The 18,182-nt window shown below is 36.7% G+C and overlaps 1 protein-coding gene across 1 annotated transcript; it reads left to right on the forward strand.

Moving 5' to 3' along the window:
• Positions 1–364: 364 nt before the first annotated feature.
• Positions 365–1,186, forward strand: LOC142625494 (uncharacterized). The gene is made up of 2 exons (XM_075799139.1): positions 365–811; positions 917–1,186. The coding sequence occupies exons 1-2, from the start codon at positions 365–367 to the stop codon at positions 1,184–1,186; spliced, it is 717 nt and encodes a 238-aa protein (XP_075655254.1).
• The last annotated feature ends 16,996 nt before the right edge of the window (positions 1,187–18,182 follow it).

Consider the following 18,182-nt stretch of genomic DNA (forward strand, 5'->3'; position numbering starts at 1 on the left):
CATCGAGTACCATCCCAGAACAGCCATCAAGGCGCAAGCTCTAGCAGATTTCATTGCCGAGTTCACCCTTCCAGAAGATGACGACCGCAGAGATGAGGTAGAACAGTGGACAATCCAGACTGATGGCTCATCAGCCCAAAAGAGGGGTGGAGTAGGGGTTATCATAAACACCCCTGATGGAGAAAAACTCAGATATGGAGTTCAACTGAAATTCCCGACAACCAACAACGAGGTCTAGTATGAAGGAATACTAACGGGATTGAGACTCGGGCAAGCACTTGGGGCTAAGAACCTGCTCATCCAGAGCGACTCGAAATTGGCAATAGGGCAGATCAAGGAAGAGTATGAGGTAAAAGAGGAGAGAATGCAGAAGTACCTCAAGTTGACGAAACATCTAGCCCGAGAGTTCGATAAGCTGGAGTTTGTTCGGATCCCAAGAGACCAAAATATGGCGACAGATGAGATCGTGAAGATGGCCTCGTTAGAAGAAAAACCGACGAACGGGGAAGTACTCATGGAGATTCAGAAATGCCCTAGCATCGAAGAAGTCCCAATATTTTCCATCCAGAGCGTAAATAGTTGGATGGCACCGATCGTGTCGTTTCTCCAAGATGGGCACCTCCCTCACGACGCCCTAGAGGCCAAGAGGATCAAAACAAGAGCAGCTAGATTTACGATTTTGAATGACACCTTATACAAAAGGGGCTTCTCCATGCCCTACTTAAAGTGTGTCAACAAAGAAGAAGCCAAGTACATCCTTCGAGAAGTCCACGAAGGAATTTGTGGAGACCATGCTGGGCCTAGATCTCTGGTAAGCAAAGTCATTCGAATAGGATATTTCTGGCCAACCATACAGGTAGACGTAGCGGAGCTCGTCAAGAGGTGTGATAAATGCTAGAGGTTCGAGAATGTCCAGAGGCTGCCGGCAGAGAAACTGACAACAATAACCTCCCCATGGCCATTCGCACAATGGGGAATTGATATCGTCTGCCCATTGCCCCTAGGAAAAGGACAGGCAAGGTTCCTGCTCGTTGCTATTGATTACTTCACAAAGGGGGTCGAAGTAGAAGCAATAGGAACTATCACAGAGGCACGGATCCGTAGCTTCGTATGGAAGAATATAATTTGCAGGTTCGGGATTCCAAGGACGATTATATCAGATAACGGGCAGCAGTTCGACAGCTAGGGATTCAAAGACTTTTGCTCGGGACTAGGCATCAGGAACCAATTCTCGTCCTCGGGACACCCACAGGCGAACATACAGACAGAGGTGACTAACCAAACACTGCTCAAGATTATCAAAGCCAGACTGGACGAAGCGAAGGGCGCCTGGCCGGAAGAATTGCCCAATGTCTTGTGGGCCTACAGAACAACAGCAAGAACCCCAACGGGAGAGACGCCTTTCAGGCTCACTTATGGCACTGAGGCGGTAATCCCAGTCGAGGTAGGAGTGGTCAGCGTCAGGAGAGAAGTATTCCGCTAGAAAGACAACAACGACCAACTGCGAATCAATCTGGACTGCCTGGACGAGATAAGAGACAAGGCCTCCAGCAAGATGGTGGAGTACCAGCGGAAAATGGCCGAGTACTACAACAAAAGGGTCAAGCTCAGACGACTTGAAATAGGCGACCTCGTCCTGCTCAAGGTCACCACGGCGACCAAAAATTCCGCCCAAGAAAAGCTCGGTCCTACGTGGGAAGGACCTTACAGAATCGTCCACTACTCCCAGCAAGGCAGCTATCACTTGGAAACCTTAGACGGGCAAAGGCTCCCGCAACCCTGGAAAATTGAGCACTTGAAGAAATACCATCAACAGATGTAACACAAAAATGTACTCATTCCTGAAAATTACTGAAATTAAGATTCAACTAATGTCTTCATACAGGTCTCGTCAGCAGTAAATCCCGGGAACCCAAAAAGCCTAAGTAATAAGATTCCGCGTAGACGGATGTACATTACTGACGAAGGCGAAAAACAAAAAAGCCTAAGTAATAGGATTCCGCGTAGACGGATGTACATTATTGACGAAGGCGAAGAACAAAAAAGCTTAAGTAATAAAATTCCACGTAGGCAGATGTGCATTACTGACGAAGATGAAGAAAAAAAAAGGCCTAAGTAATAAGATTCCGCCTAAACGGATGTGTATTACTGGCTGAGCCAAAAGATAAGATCCAACCTTAACGGATACAAGTTGCTAACGAGTCAAAGAGGTTGACGGGTCTCAAAGCACACACAAGTACAACATATGTAAGTAAAATACAATGTTATAAAAGCCCAAAAACCACGGGCAATTACCTTTGTTTTTACATCTAAAATCCCTTAAACACTGGGCTAAAAATATCCTCCTAAAAAAAAAAAACAAATTAAAATTGTTCCAGAATTTCAGCCCAAAACACATCGGGCACCCAAAAGAAAGAGAAAAACAAACAAAAAATCTCCTTGAGGTATTAATAGGATCAAACGTCCGGAGCAGCATCGTCATCAGTGGGGGCATGGGTTTCAGCGACTGAGGTATTAATGGCAGGAGTGTCTCCAGGAGCATCAGCAGTCGTTGCTTGAGCAGCCTCGTCAGCAGAAATCTCCTTGTCCACTTCCTCCATGTCCAGCGTCTCAAAATCCACTCCGGAAGGGTGTTTGATACAGTATCTCCTCAAGAGCTCAAACCCTTTGAAATACCAGCTGAAGAGTATGGAGTTGTACTCCTCGGTCTGCTGGAAACCCTCAACGGCCCTAGAAGTAACGACTTTGATTTTCTCCTTAGCAGCTCGAAGCTGCTCGTCCTTCTCCAGAACCAGTTGCTGCTCCACCTTAAGCTCACCGCTTAATCTCTTGACCTCCTCCTTGGCATGGTTGATGTCCTCTATCGAAGCTATCAACTCTCACTTCAACTTCAAGTTCTCTGCCTCCAGGACCTTTACCCGAGAGAGCGCGGAATCGACCTTAGCCCCCTGAGCGAGATACTCCGAGGAAAGATGGATGCTCTCTCCCAACACCTAAAAAAAAAACAACAAGAAGAAGGAAACGAGCAAAGAAGTTTAACCTTAGAACACCAACATAGATAGTGAAACAGAAAACTCCGCTCAAGCATGTTACCTGGACGAGCTTATGGAGGTGACGACCCACCAGCTCGTTCGGGGGTAAACCCAAGAACACCTGCAGTTCCTCCGCAGTCACGACTCCGTGAGCCCTGTCCACTGCCAGCCTCTCGTCATCCCAGATAGTGGACGAGCAACCATCATCTCTCCCTCTATCAGACGTGCCTGGCCTTTTGGAGGTGGGAGTCGGGATCTCTTCAACCTAGGTGGTAGGGGAAGCCGTCCTCGTCATCTCAGCGACAGAAACAATTGGAGTTGCGAAGGCAGTCGGAGTGATGGAGGAAACCCTCCCCTTGACACGAACCATCTTCTTTCCAATGCTGGACAGTGGTTCGTCCTTCTTGGACCTCATCTTCTCGTACATACCTTTGTTAAACTTCATCGTCATTTCTGCAAGAAGGAAACACTTGTAAATGGACCAAGGAAACAAATGCAGATAAAAAGACCGAGACTGACGAACTCAAAACCTACTCTTTTTTCCTTCGATGTCAATACTCCACAGAACGTACGGGGATGGGTCAGGGCCAAGATGGTAAAAGGCAAGCGTCCGCGGGTCTACTAGGTCGTCCCAGTTTTTGATCGTCTGAGCGTACTCAATTGCCTTTTCAACATGCTCCTTGTGCCTGCTTTTGAGCTTGGGCCTCCTCTTAACTGCAAAAGAAGGCAAAGGGATTAATGACGATAACAGCAGATCCAACAAAGGTAAAAATTACAAGGAAGGATACTGACGCACCTAAAGTCGGGGTCCCCTACCGACGAAGCAATCTTGGGACATCATCCCAATCCCGGCTAGAGGGAGTCTCAAAATCGTCCCTAGACACAAAGAAAAATCTGGACTTCCAGTACTTGAAGGACGAAGGTAAACCCTTGACAATCCTGGCTCTCCTCTCCCAGGGTACCAACTCATAGTATCCATACTCCTTAGACTCTTTCAAACGATACCGATAGACGAGTTCACTCATCTTGATCATATCTCCGTTAGTGGCCAACCATATCTCCATACAGTTGACCACTATCCTCCACGAATTGGGCATGAGTTGCCCGGGAGCAATACCAAAATGATCCAAGAGCTCCATTATAAATGGATGAACAGGGAGCCTAAGTCCACAAGTGAAAGCGGCCTCGTAGAAGCACACTTCACCGGGAAAAAATTGGCACGCCCTCTCCTCGTCATTGGGCTTACAAACACGAACCCGTTCTGGAAATTGAAACCTATCCCTAAATCTACCCACGGTGTCAGCATCCAGCCCACACACCTCCACGAGGGCATGAAAGGCCCTAACCTCCCTAAGGGTCGAGACGGCTGTATCCCCCTCTACCTGCTCACCACTAGACGATAGCCCAATTTCAAAATCACTAGACCTAACCTCAGACATTGAGCCTTGCTCCCTCACCAAACCCTCGAACCAATCAACTGGCTGACGAAGCAAGGGAAACAACTCACCCAAAACAACACCCAAGCTATTGTCCTCGAAAACGAAGTTCTCAAGGTTTGGGAAAACACCCAAAGACCCCCTTAAGCGCAAAAAGAAAGGAAATTGAAGGACAAGCTATCCTAACCTCAGAATTACTGACCATGAACACCCAAAGGAAAACAAACAAGAAAATACTAAAATCCCCAAAAACCGAAAGCAGAAGCCAAAAGAAAAAGAAGAATCAGATATTTACAATCGCCAAAGAGGGAAAATAAAAAGGAAAAAAGAAAGAAAAGTGTACCTCAGAAAAGAAAAGGCGAAGAGCTCAACACCAACCGCGCACCAGCTTAAAAAGAAAAACAACAAAGAAAAATTGAGAGGAGAAAGTGCTCAGAGACAACTGAAATTTTTGGAGAAAATGGAAAGTACAGTAAGAAGAAGAGAAGTTTAAAAGAGAGATCAAGGCAAACTGAAAATCAGCGGGAAACCCAAGGGTCATACAATGAGGACAAAAGCCCTCTCCAACCGTAACATACCACGTGGCCATGACCAGCATAATGGCGCCACTACGCATTCAATGCGGCGCGAAATCCCAAAGGTCACCGACAAAAAAAAAAAAAAAAAAAACCCTTACATCTTCCACGATCGTCAGGACACGTCATGACGACCATGGAACCCGGGGGCAGCTGATGGGACTGACGAAGTAAAACACAGACGAGATTGACTCCACAGACGAACCTGACCGATTATCCGCATTACTGACGAGGGCGATTAAGACTATTCAATGCTGCCAATAATGTCCCAGACGGTTACGAAACCAACTGGACAAGCCGCTGGAAACGTATTGAATGCCATTACTCAGTTGAAGACGTTATCAAGAAAGACATTAACACCCCAATGGCTAGAATCCAGAGGGATATATAAAGCCCTCACAACGCCAATACAAGGTACATACATAGTCACAAGATATACTAAGCTATTTTTGGTTTTTATTGTTATAAACCTTCTTCCACACTAACTTTGGCATCAGAGGCGTTGTGGCAGGCACCACACCGGTGACCATTTGAGTGAGCTCTAGCTTCCGTCGTGACGCAGGATTGTGACCGGCCCTATCTGGACGAACTCATAACGACTGACGAACTTTTGCTTCATCATAAATTATCTCTAGTAGGGAAGATATTTGAACATGCTCGCCAAACAAAGGTGCAGACCTTAGGGGGAACATTTAAACTTTAAAGACTAAAATCTTCTCCAAATGGATCGGTTTGAGCTTTCTGAAGAATGTTCAATCCGTGACTGATCCTTCATTCTACAAGCTACCTGGTATGCAGATTTGACAGAAAAATTTTGGGCATTGTTTTCCTTCTAGATTGCCACATTGCGTGAACGTGTTTTCCATACATGCCTTTTTTTTTTTTTTTTAAGATCCATTTTGAGAAAAAGATTAGAAAAGAGTCTTTAGAGATAATTAGTTGTTCCATTATCATTTTTTTTTTAAGAGTCAAATATTTTTTCTTTTTAGCAAGGGATGTGTGTTTATTATATAGTATATGATAACTGAAGAGAAAAAAATAATATATATATATATATATATATATAGTATCAACTAAATTTTTGTATCTATCTAAAGAATGAAAAGGAAGTAGAGGAAAAGTTGACGAGAACAATTAAGTTGTTATTTCTATCTAAAAAACTGTTTGACAATTAAATATGATAATCACTTAATGCAATAAGGACTTTTAGGTCCAATTTTTATCGTATGGTATACTATAATATGATTTTTATCTCCCTCTTTCTCTAACAAGTAGTCTTTTTCCTTGAGATGTCTATTATAACCAATATTCAAAACTTCCATATCATCTAGAGTATGAGTTACAGGTTGAAACTCTCTCTCAAAAAATAATAATAATAATAATCCCCTCGCATGGTAACTATGGAATTGATTTTTTATTAAAGAAAAAAAAATGTATGGCTTTGTTAATAAGGCCCGGCCATACCCAAAAAAAAAAAAAGCCCAAATATATGATGGTCACACAGCCGAGTGTACCCCAAGCAAGAATATAATAATAGTAACACTCCTCTCCTTGGGTCGATCACTCCAAATTGCATGCATAATGGCGGCTCCTGCACCTAAGAACTTTGCGAGAGCCTGCATGGATTTTATGTTTATGTTTATTGATTATTTTAGATTAGGGGTTTAATTCTTCCCTTAACTCTAATTCCGATTTTCTTGTTTGTTTTGTAGTCCGTATAATCTTTATTGCTTTAGGTGCTCAGTATACTGTGGGTTTAGCGAAATCGACCTATAGGGATTACAGGGATAAACGGCAAGTGCTATTTCTTTTTTCACTTTTTATTTTTATTTTCAAATTGATGATTTATTAGCAATTATGCATTATTATTATGTCACTAGAATTCATTAGCAATGGGGCACAAAAGATTAAAGCCTTATAGTTTAAATGGTTAGTGCTTTTAATTTTTCATCTCCCGCAGTAATTATCAAAATAATAATAATAATGCCTATAAACAGCTTAGCCCATCAAGGAAAAAGTCCTACGATAACAGTGAGTCAGTTGTCCATAAGAGTTTGATTAAACAACGAATGAAATTCTCCTATATCATTAATAATAATAATAATAATTGTCATTTTCTATATTTTATCTAATTATCTGGACTAGTAAAAGTTAGTACATATTGGCCACCATATCTCTTCCCTCCATCTCTCACAACCCAAACATAGGTTAAAGGCTAACTTCAAGTAGCAAAAAGAAGGTGATTAATAATCATCCCTATTAACATTTGTTTGAATTTAACAGTGTAATTGCATGTTTGATAATTATCGATATGATATATAATGCTAATTAATATTGTTGCATCTTGGTCATTCAGGTTATTTCCATTACAGAATGCCACTGCAAAAGAAAAGTATGTCTTGTTCTTCACTTAAACTACTTGCATCTGTCTCTGTCTTGATTTCTCATTCCTCTTCATTTTTTTAGTCAGTTTGATTTTTTCTTTAAAAAATTTTGGTTTGAAATTCCTTGAGTTGCACAGCATTGAAATAGCACGTTGCATGATTATAGATAAAATGCTAATGTGCCTGCTGGCATTACTATAGGAAGTAGAGGTTTATCTATAAATCTTTTGTAACAGAGGTTTTGCAATATAGAACTTTAAAGAAAAAGATCTATAGTTTTTTCAGTGGGGTAAATTATAGTGAATAGTACTTTAAAGTTCTGAATTTACAAAGCATAAACAGTAAAGAATATAGTAAAGCTCCAAATTTCAGTTTTTAAGGACTCCCTTAAAGCTCTTTTTGATGGGTTATCAGCCGCTTGAATTTTTTTTTTTTTTTTTTTTTTTTGCCCCTTAAAAGTGGATTTGAAGCTTTGTAGGCCTCTGAAAGAAGGATATTCCTCTAGAAATCAAGTATGTCTGCCTAAAAAAAATTTCAGCTTTTTAAAGCATGAAATGTGGCTGCAATGAAATAAGTCAGCATTAGCCCATTACAACAGTCAATTCAAGCATTTAATGAGCAAAAACCCTTTTAAAATATAAATAAAAATCACAATATGTTTGAGGGAGGTCAACAATCTATTCTCAAGCTTAAGATGTTTTTGTTTTATTTTTTGGTTAAAAGGAACTAGCATTAAAAAGGGATTAAGAAACAGAGCCAGGATTAACTTGGGGGGAAACAAACACCATAAGTTTCCAAAGAGAAAATTGGAAGAACACAATCAGGGGGAAGGGAGTATTACAAAAGGGGATCCACTTGGCAACAACCCATCCTAGCAAGAGAGTCCTCTGTCTTGTTAGACTCCTTGTAGCAGCGCCAAAGCTTGAAATTACTGAACGATTGAAGGGCATCCCTACATCCATTAATAATGGAGGAGATTAGTCTGTTTGAAGATTTATTAGTGAGAAGGGAGACAACTTCTCACTAATTATGCTCTCTAGAGGTCTTCCACCCTTAATCACATATGCTTAATTTGAAATATCGATGCTTTATGGGATATCCTTGTTATGAAATATTCTGTTATATGATTTGGATTGCATTCAGTTTTGCCTATTGGGATGAATATAACCTCTGCAAGCAGATTAATTCTGTTATGATTAGAATTTAGTAATATGCTAATAAGCTCTAGTAAAAATGGCACATGCTCCTCTTGTAAATGCAACTTAAAGAGGGAAGGGCATGGCTTCATGACCTATCAGTGTGTATGTATGTAATTTTTTTTTTTTAAATGATAGCTGTGTATGTAACTTACTAATAAGAAAATAATAGATCAAATATATACCAGGACTAAATAAGCAATACAAGCAAATTTAGGGTGAATAATTTGTATGCGTTTTTTCTAATGTGGTTTTATTTGTTCATGCCTTTATTCATGTTTAAGCTCTTCAAGTTCTATATTTAGGTTCATGTTTTTATTTTAATTGGTAATCAATACAATCATGCCCAAGTATGTTATTCTAACAATATTGCACACTTTGTTGGGTTCACTGATGTCACTGGAATGATATGTGATTATGGAATTTGCATCTATTCATGCCTTTTGGGATATTGATATTCTGGCAACCTGGTATTTGTTTATAATCAATTTGGACAAATATAGTTGTTGCTATTATTCTCATCCTAGAGAAAATCATTTTTGGAACAGGGTGGCAAGAATCCATGACATCATTAACAAGAAAGGAGAGATAGCAGGATCTATGACTTTAGGGGAGTTGGCTAAGGACCTTAAGTAAGTCTTTCAACTTACAAATCTGTTTCACCACATATGTATATTGCAAGACACCATAATAACACTAGGATTTACTCACGAGAATCTCCAAACCTGATTCATTTAAACCAAATATAGTGCTGGATTTTTATTACTTAAAAAAAATGGTAAAATCAAAACCTATTTAATTAGGAGTGGTGGTCATAATTGTCAATATTGAACGATACACAATACGATACGTATCATGTACAAAAAGTTGATAAACTTAAGTATGATACATAAGTATGAATCATTTCTTTCCAAGTTTAACTCAAAAAACCTTTTTATTTTAACTTAGTCGCAACCTTCAATCCACAGTACCAAAAGTGACAATTAAAGTATAATTAAATTTTTATTTTTAATTATATACTGTCTTAACACTTTACATTTGATAAATTTAAATCTACTAGTTATAAATATATTTTCATTTGATTTATTTGTTAGTTTTCTCAAAATAGTGTAGCATATGGGATAATTAAAGTAGTCATTAGTTGCATATATTACAATTTTATAATAAATATATCATTTATATATCTATATTACAATTTTTCCATAAATTTTATACAATATCAATGTATCTTACGATGCATGATACCTAAAAATGAAAAAAAAAAAAAAGATTTACAATACGATTTCCATTTTAACAACTATGATGGTGGTTCATGAAATTTTATCGTATGTTTGAAAATTTTGCTATAGTCGAAAATTTTATTTTATTTTATTTTTCTTCTTCATTGTTGGTGTTTGTTGCGCAATAAAGGAAACACAATTGTGACTCATATCTAGTTCTTTTTGGGTTTCACATCTTGATGATGTGAAGTCAAACTTTTGGACTAGAGGGTGGAATTTGAGATTTTTATTTTCTCGTGTAGAAAAATTCTTAATGATTTTTCAATTTGCTTCTGGCCTAGGGCTTTGGGAGGTATTTGGAACGCATTGGCTGAAGTTAAAGTAAACAAATAGTCACGCTGATTATCAACTATTTGCCAATGATGGCTATCTCAAGACAAAACCCAATCTTTTGTAGATTTTTATAAGTAACATCTGCACACGAGTGCTTCGTTAATATGGGATTTCTCTTGATAACATGAACCAATGATAATTCAATTTTATAATTTTCATAGATTATACTCTCAATGTCACGCTAGGTTTGGGACATCCGAGATATCGTTCTTGAACTTTGATGCTAGGTTTGTTTGTTACTTACTATCGACATGTTGCCTTTCCCTTGGTGCACTTCTATTGTTTCTGATCACACTTTTTTATATAAGGTTTGACGAATTGATATTTATCCTGTAATCAGGAAGTCAATTTAGTATGTTGATGCACCAGCAATGAAAGTTGTATACATACAAGAGCCTATGCATAACTATCATGTGTATTCTACTTCTTTTTTCCCTGTAGAAAAAATAAAGGTACAGTAAAAGAGAGATGGGACAAAAAAATCAAAGTTGAAATTTTTACAAAAATTTAGATGAAAGAATATTTGGCACTAACCTAGAAGTTGAAAGAACCAAAAACCCATTTGCCTTCAAAATGGGGTCAGCAATGCTGCACAAAAGAGTTTAAAGCATCCCAACAAATTCAGTATTAATCTTTTCTATTCCATTTAACTACCGTTTATTCATTCTTTCTTTATTCTTTTTTCCATGATCATATTTTCTTGTTGAATTTAAAGTTGCTTTTTAGCTCTGCTCAAGCTCTTCAGCACAGCTTTCTGAAGAAAAGAAATTCCACTCATTTAATTCTTTTTCTTTTTCTCTTCCATAATTACATTCAACGTGGTCATAATATTTGAACTCACACCTTCTTTGCTCTTTTGTTTGTTCAATTAAATATTTTTGGCCTCCCTATCTTCTACAACACTCTGACCAAAATTAAAGGTCCTGTAAAATGTTAGAATTGGAACGGTGTCTTTAGGATTATTCTACAACAGTAGGAATGAAGTTATTTATTAATCCGGTCTAGTGAGAATCATGTGAAAATGGGTTTAGAACAAAAATATATAGCTGTAGGGGCCTGGGGTCAATAACCAAGACTGGCCCAAGTAATTGAGATTGGCCCAGCACCGCTAGGGTAGGCCCAGCCCTATGACAAAAGCACAAGGGTATAGTATCGGCACTTGGGGGAAACCTACCATATATGGGCCAGGTTACGCCCAATATCGACTAGTAGGCCATGGATAGCCAACGAGGGAACAATCAAAACTCAGGTCAGTCCCCCAAGCACAGTTGGTGCCTTGGGGAAATCTGTTGCCGATCACTATTCGGTGTCAGGTACAAGTTTTAAGAAAATCCTTAGAATGAATCAATTTCCTTGGGATTTTGGGCTGAAGTGGAATTGCGTGAGAATTGATGCAAAAGTAATGATTTGGGTCCCTACTAAGGGAGACTATAAAAGGAAAAATATGATGAATGGGAAGGGGGTTGGCAAACAGAGAAAGGGGTGAAAGATAACAAGAGAAGAAAGTAGAGAGATAGGAGAAATCAAAGAGGGTTAGGGTTGGGCTTGTGACGAAGGTGAGAAGGTTGGGCTATCAAGGCAGTATTTGAGCCGGGTGAATTTGGTTCAGCTTTTTGAAACTAGGCCTTTTGAAAAAGTGGAGTTTTCAAAAAGTACGGTATGAAACTAAGCTTTTTGAAAAAGCCGAGTGTTTGGTAAAAGTTGTTAAAAAATGTTTTTTGAAAAAATTAAGTATTTGGCTAACACTTATAAAAGTGGTTGTTTAAATGGTAAATTACCAAAAAGGACAAAATGTGTATATATATATATATATATATAAAGGAGTTTATTTCATATAGTATCAACTTCTTAATAATAATAATAATAATTACTTCATGTTAATAATAAATGACTCTCTTAATAAAAGATTTTGTAAAAAAGTATTTGGCTTTAGTATTTCTCTTTTCAAAAAATGTTATGTCTACAACATTTTCACAATAAATTTTCACAATATTGTGAACTAGTGTTACTCAAATATATTCTATTCTTTTAATATATTTATTGGCATCTTGCCCCCACACCCAACCCAACCCATTTCCCTTTTCTTTTTCTTTTTCTTTCCTTTAGTTTTTCCTCAGCCACAAGAGCTAACCCTTCACCTTTTGTCTTCTTTCTTTTTCTCCTTTCTCTACTTTCCTCCACACATTCAGCCACACAGCCCACAACCACGCACTTCTTCACCTTGATCTTCTTTATTCTTTTCTTTTTCTCTAAATTCAACCACTTAGAAATGGCTTCTACGAAGAACAAGCAACTCTTCTCAGATTCTCACCTCCTATCTTCCAATTCAAAAGCATTGAGACCTAAGGTAATTTCTCTTAATTTCACCAAAAATCTTCAATACCTCTCTCTCTCTTTGTAACCCCAAAACCAAATGGGAATTGAAGTCAGATTGATGCATCAAAACTCCTCCTCATTACTCAACCTCAGTCATGTCGGAAGATTCAGATCGGGTTATTGAGAGTGAGATTGGCACTGGAGTTTCCGGCATATTGTAGCTATTATTTTCTATCTTTGTCTTTTCAATTTTCAATGTATTTTGTGGTTAGTGAGATAGGGTAAATTTGGGTGTTCAGGACAAAGTTGAGGGTAGTTTGGGTCATTCCTTGCATTTCCAACGGTAATATATATTAAAAGTGCTTACGCGTTTGCAAAAGCTACTCAAACCTGTCCGCACATTTTGGCTCAATTCTTTGCATTTCAAAACGCAGTTTTTTTGAGAAAGTGCGTTTTGAAACATTACCAAACACCTGACTTTCACTTTTTGTTCTCAAAAAGTGAGTTTTGGCTTCTAAAAGCCGAAACAAATGGGTACAACATCTAGTAGGAGTGCAAGGAAACCCACCAACAAATAAATTGGGAGCCCAAATTCTCCATCCCTAAAGGAAGTAAAACGGGGTCTGGGCACCACAATAGCTAATAGTCTTGTAATTTAATTGACACCTATTCATGAACAAAGTATTTGGGAGTCTTAAGAGGGGGGGGGGGGGGGGAGAGTTCGAGCCATGGGATTATTCTATAACACTAGGAATTGAAGTTATTTATTAATCCAGTCTAGTGAGAATCATGTAAAAATGGGTTTAGAACAAAAATATTTAGCTAATTGCCTTGTAACTTGATTGACACATTTCCATGCACAAAATGTTTGGGAGTATGGTGAGGGGGAAGGGTTCGAGTTGTGAGATTAGCAACATTGCAACATTTTGTAGCCATAAGGTCACAACATTCCTTAGTTACCTCCTAAAGCAGCACGTATTCTCTTTTTTCTAAGAATAATTGAAACTACAGAAGCTCAATCATGTGTAAATGAGACATACGATTTGAGTCAAGTATCAAAACACATGAAATTAAATTCGGTATAAGAATTGGAGATTATGCAATCTGCTAAGCTCAATCATGTGCACAACTGAAAGCCCCATTTTTCTTCTTAAATACTACTTCAATACTTATGCAATCTGCTTAGATCAAATAGGTAACCCACTGCACCATATTAAGTCACTAGTGTTCTTCTTAATGTAGCTGCTTCAACCAATACCTACCAAATATAAAAACGCAGATTGTACATGTACCTGATGGGACTGCATGCCAAAAATATATGGATAAAACTAAATTTAAAGACCAAAGTAACATGCAAATATAGCAACGAAAAAAGACTTTCCAAGTTAGTTGACAACATTATTTAAAGATGTAATTCATTATTTAAGTCATATTGAAAAAACAATTTACCTTATGCATTGTGTTAATGATTCATCATGAAGGGGGAAAAAAAGGGAAGTCTACATTGGGTGCAGTCTAGTGATGCACTGGAAGCCAGGACAGAACTTGGATTCAAATTTAGAGGGGCCAAAGTTCTTTGTTCAAAGATTTTTAAAAATTGGGATATCAATACTAGATATTGAACGTTGCACTATTAGCATTAATTTATTAATTATTATTTGTATTTTTCCTTTTGAAAAAAATCAATAATAGGATTTTATAATCAAGAGTTTTGTTAGTCAATTAGCACGTCCTAATATTTTCAAGGTCTAATTGATGTGTGGATGGAGCGATCAGTATATGGCATAGGAGTCATCTCTATGGCTATGAGGGTGGAGTCATTTGAGAGGGGCATAGAGCTCTCAAGTGAGAGTAAGAAATTTGGTAAATGTTTTTTTTTCTTATATAGATTTTTCTTCTTATTTATTTGTTTGATTTCTTTGGAAAATTTGTAAAAAATTTTGGGGAGGGAGACTAAGTATATAAATTTCAGAACCAGAATTAAAATTCTTTTTTTTAATATACATATTAGCTTTTTTTTTTCAAAGGTTGGTGGGGGGGGGGGGGGGGGGGGGGGATGGCCCCCCTCAGCCCTTGAGTAGTTCCATCATTGCTGGAAGCTAAAGTTATTATAGCTAGTTTCGATCAATCTTCCATATTTTTCAAAACCTTCAATTTAGTCTTAAATTTACATTTTTGTTGAAATTCTACCGAAAGAAATAAGATAGCAACATAGCGAACACATATGATAGTGTTCATTCTATATACTGTTTCTCTCAAGAACAAAACACTATATTGATCCAATGAGGTGTACTCCAACTTTTCGTCAACATAGAATCCATCGGGACCATAGAAGGGACCAACCTTCTAAGAATTTATAAACTCCATCCAAGAGTGTTGAAGCAAGTAGGAAAATATTGTTGACATATCATTTGTATAGTAAACTTGACAAAGAAAGAAAAAGAAAATGGAGTTCTTGTACCTCACAATCATCTCACACATAAACTTCCTTGTGCTCAAAAGGAGATATTGTTCTAGCATCAGTATTAAAGTGAGGATCTAAATTATAAAAGAAAAATGGAACCAAAACATGTCAAACATTGAAAAAGAAGAAAATAAGACTAAGACAAAGCAATCATATCAAGAGTTTAAAGGTGGGTTCCATTTTGTTCTAGTTAGTTCAACGGATAAAGTTTTTTGTTGAATGAAAAATTTAAAATCTAATCCTCATTTATACCAAAATACTAATTGGTGTCTTGATCTGATAATAAAGAATAATCATCAGAAGCAAACGCCATAGGTTGAAACTATCTCTAAATATATGTACATATATGATACATCAAGAGTTTAATACACACACACACAAAAGGATGCTCAATAATAAAACATAAAAAAAAAAAAAAAAGATGTGGAACACTAATGAAAATTTAATAAATTAAATGAGGAAAACTACCTATTAAGGAAAAAAAATCAAAAAGGAAAAATTAAATGGAATAAGTCTCGTTGTAAAAATAATATATATATATATATATATATATATATATATATATATATTAATTATTGAGTTTACCAAGAAACCAAAAAGAAAAAAAAGTTTGTAGATTGAGGGTTTTTTTTTTGGTTCTTTTTTCTTTAAAATTAAGGAAGGTTGTTTTTTTTTTTTTTTTCTCATGAGAATTATATATATATGAAATTTTGATGTGACTTTTAAATATTAATGAAATATTTTTTATTAACCAAGTGTGTATCAAGGAGCATATATTTTAATAGTTTAAGAAAAAAGACAAAGATTTGCTAAAAAGAGAAGATTTGCTAGTAGCGGAGTTTGGGCTTATATCAGAAATGGCCCAATCTAATAAGGCCCGGCCCTACCAAATACCAAGAGAGAGCCCCATATAAACTTTATAAACCCTATGATGGTCGCACCGCTCACCTCAAACATATAAAACACGAGGAATTAATTAGTACCAGATTGCATAATGGCGGCTATATTTAGCCCTTTGGGAACTGGTATGAATTTATGTTTATTCATCATATTTTTTTATTTATTAAAATATTTCAATAAGTTATTAAGGAGAAATGAGATTTGAACTTGGAATCAGCACCAGGTTTGAAAATAAGGAATTTCAAGTAACAACAATAAAGTTTCTCATAATTTGGCTAAATTAGAATTTTTTTGTTCCAGACCATGCCATATAGATGGAAGATTTTTCATCTCGCGTTTATCACTTACTTCAAGCTGATATAACCGTTTTGTCTTATTAAAAATGAAGTATTTTCTCTAAAAAAGAAAATTTTCAGATTGACTAGGAATACAGGTCAAAATTAAGTGTAATGTTTTCTTTCATTGTTATGCTCTTTCTTACTCTGTTAATTAACATGTTTTTTTAATGTTATTTTTAATCATTTAATAAATTAAACCCTTCCTTCTAGTATGTATAGAAATTTGGATTTTTCCTTTTCTTCTTACCCTAATCTAACCCTAATTCCGCTTCGCATCCTGTGTCTAAGTGTCTTGCAGTAGGTAATTGTTTCCTTCTTATTGGTCATTGCGCAATATGGAGAAAAGTCTATTTGGGCGTTAAGGAACTGTGGTTAGTGTTATTGGGTTTTACATATTAAACTTTATAATTTTTTTTTAATTTCAAATCAAACCTTAAATTTTTTTTTTAAATCTTATTAAGTTAGTTATAGGTAGTAACTGGTCTTGCACTTGCTTTCCTTTGGGTAGTAACTGGTAGGTCATGATCAAGTTTCAGTTATAATTTTGTCCCTGAAAATTCCTTTTGATAATTTTTTTCCCCCTCTGTTGTTTGTATTGTGAATGGTAACTTTAAAATTAATTGATTTTTAGTCTTGGGAATCAAATTGGGAGAGGGTTATATTTAGTTTTTTACACAACTTTGCATAGTTTGATATGGGTGAATTTTGAGTTTAATTAACTAAAATGTGGTCATTTTTAAAAATATATATATTTTGATAACAAACAAAAACTATACTAATTAAAAAAAACCATAAATACATCATAGAGAATAGCTTATTCAATAAAATAAGGACTCTCTTCAATCCAAGCACAATAATCAACAATATGTAAAGCATGTTTTGCTAATAAATGAGCAGGATTATTTCCATTATGACAAACATGAGAGAAATTCACATGTGGTCATTTTTTTTTATTATACAAACACTGATGTGATTTCTCTCGAGGTTTTAGTCATTTCATCCAATGGAGACCCTCTATTTGCTCCTCCAATGGGAATGATAAGTGACCGATCATTCCCATTGAGAGTCTACCTTGGACGAGCATATGGAGAGTTATAGCACCACCAAAGAGTGCCAATTTTGTATGGACCATAGAAATAACTTAAAACCTTAACAATTTACTTGTTAAAGGAAGCCAAAAGTGATCCTCCAAATCATCCTTAAAGGGAATGATACTTGTGAAGGAAAGCCAAACCACCCTGATCCTCTTTTCATTAAATTATTGCGGGCAGCATATAAAACATCTAAAAACTTGACCAAGAACTCTAGCTTCCTATCGTGCAAGGATGAAAATTTGATCTACGTTTTATGTGATCATAATAGAACTTTATTATTTCTTATAATTAGCTAGTGTATGGAGTATTACGTTATGTCGTGGCTGATATTGGAACAATTTTTGGAACAGTCAAGAAGATGACTACGAGCAAGAGTACCATCTAGAGACTCGGTCCGAAAGAGAGTATGTTTTACACTTTTTCAATACCAATTATTTTCTTTATATCTTTTTTCTTGTAAAAAGTCTTGTCGTCGAATATGAGACTTGGGTTAGAAATGCGATTTAGGAATTTGAATCAATGTTTAATTGCATATTATATTCTAAGCGTTCTTTAGTATGATTGGAGAACTTGTTGTGTTTGTTTACGTGCTTAAGGACTATGTTTCATTTCTAGATGAATTGTGCAAGAGTGTAATTTTCTACTCTAGGTTTCTATATGTTCTTAATTTTAAATCACTAAAATCATAAGCGATCATGATGTTCTTGCCAAATCTTGATGTTCTTAGCAATTTTATTGTGCTCTAGCTGAAGGAATACTGATGTGACTTCATATATGGAATTCGCATTTGCTTATGTTACTTAGGTCATTGATCTTCATGTTTTTGACTTCCAC

This window comes from Castanea sativa, chromosome 2, assembly GCF_040712315.1.
Source record: "Castanea sativa cultivar Marrone di Chiusa Pesio chromosome 2, ASM4071231v1".
Classification (NCBI taxonomy): domain Eukaryota; kingdom Viridiplantae; phylum Streptophyta; class Magnoliopsida; order Fagales; family Fagaceae; genus Castanea; species Castanea sativa.

Excerpts from the sequence above, each read along its gene's own strand:
- LOC142625494 (XM_075799139.1), top strand. The coding sequence starts at position 365 with ATGCAGAAGTACCTCAAGTTGACGAAACATCTAGCCCGAGAGTTCGAT. Across the intron at positions 812-916 it reads ATGCTGGGCCTAGATCTCTG|AGGCTGCCGGCAGAGAAACT; the intron begins GTAAGCAAAGTC and ends GAGAATGTCCAG.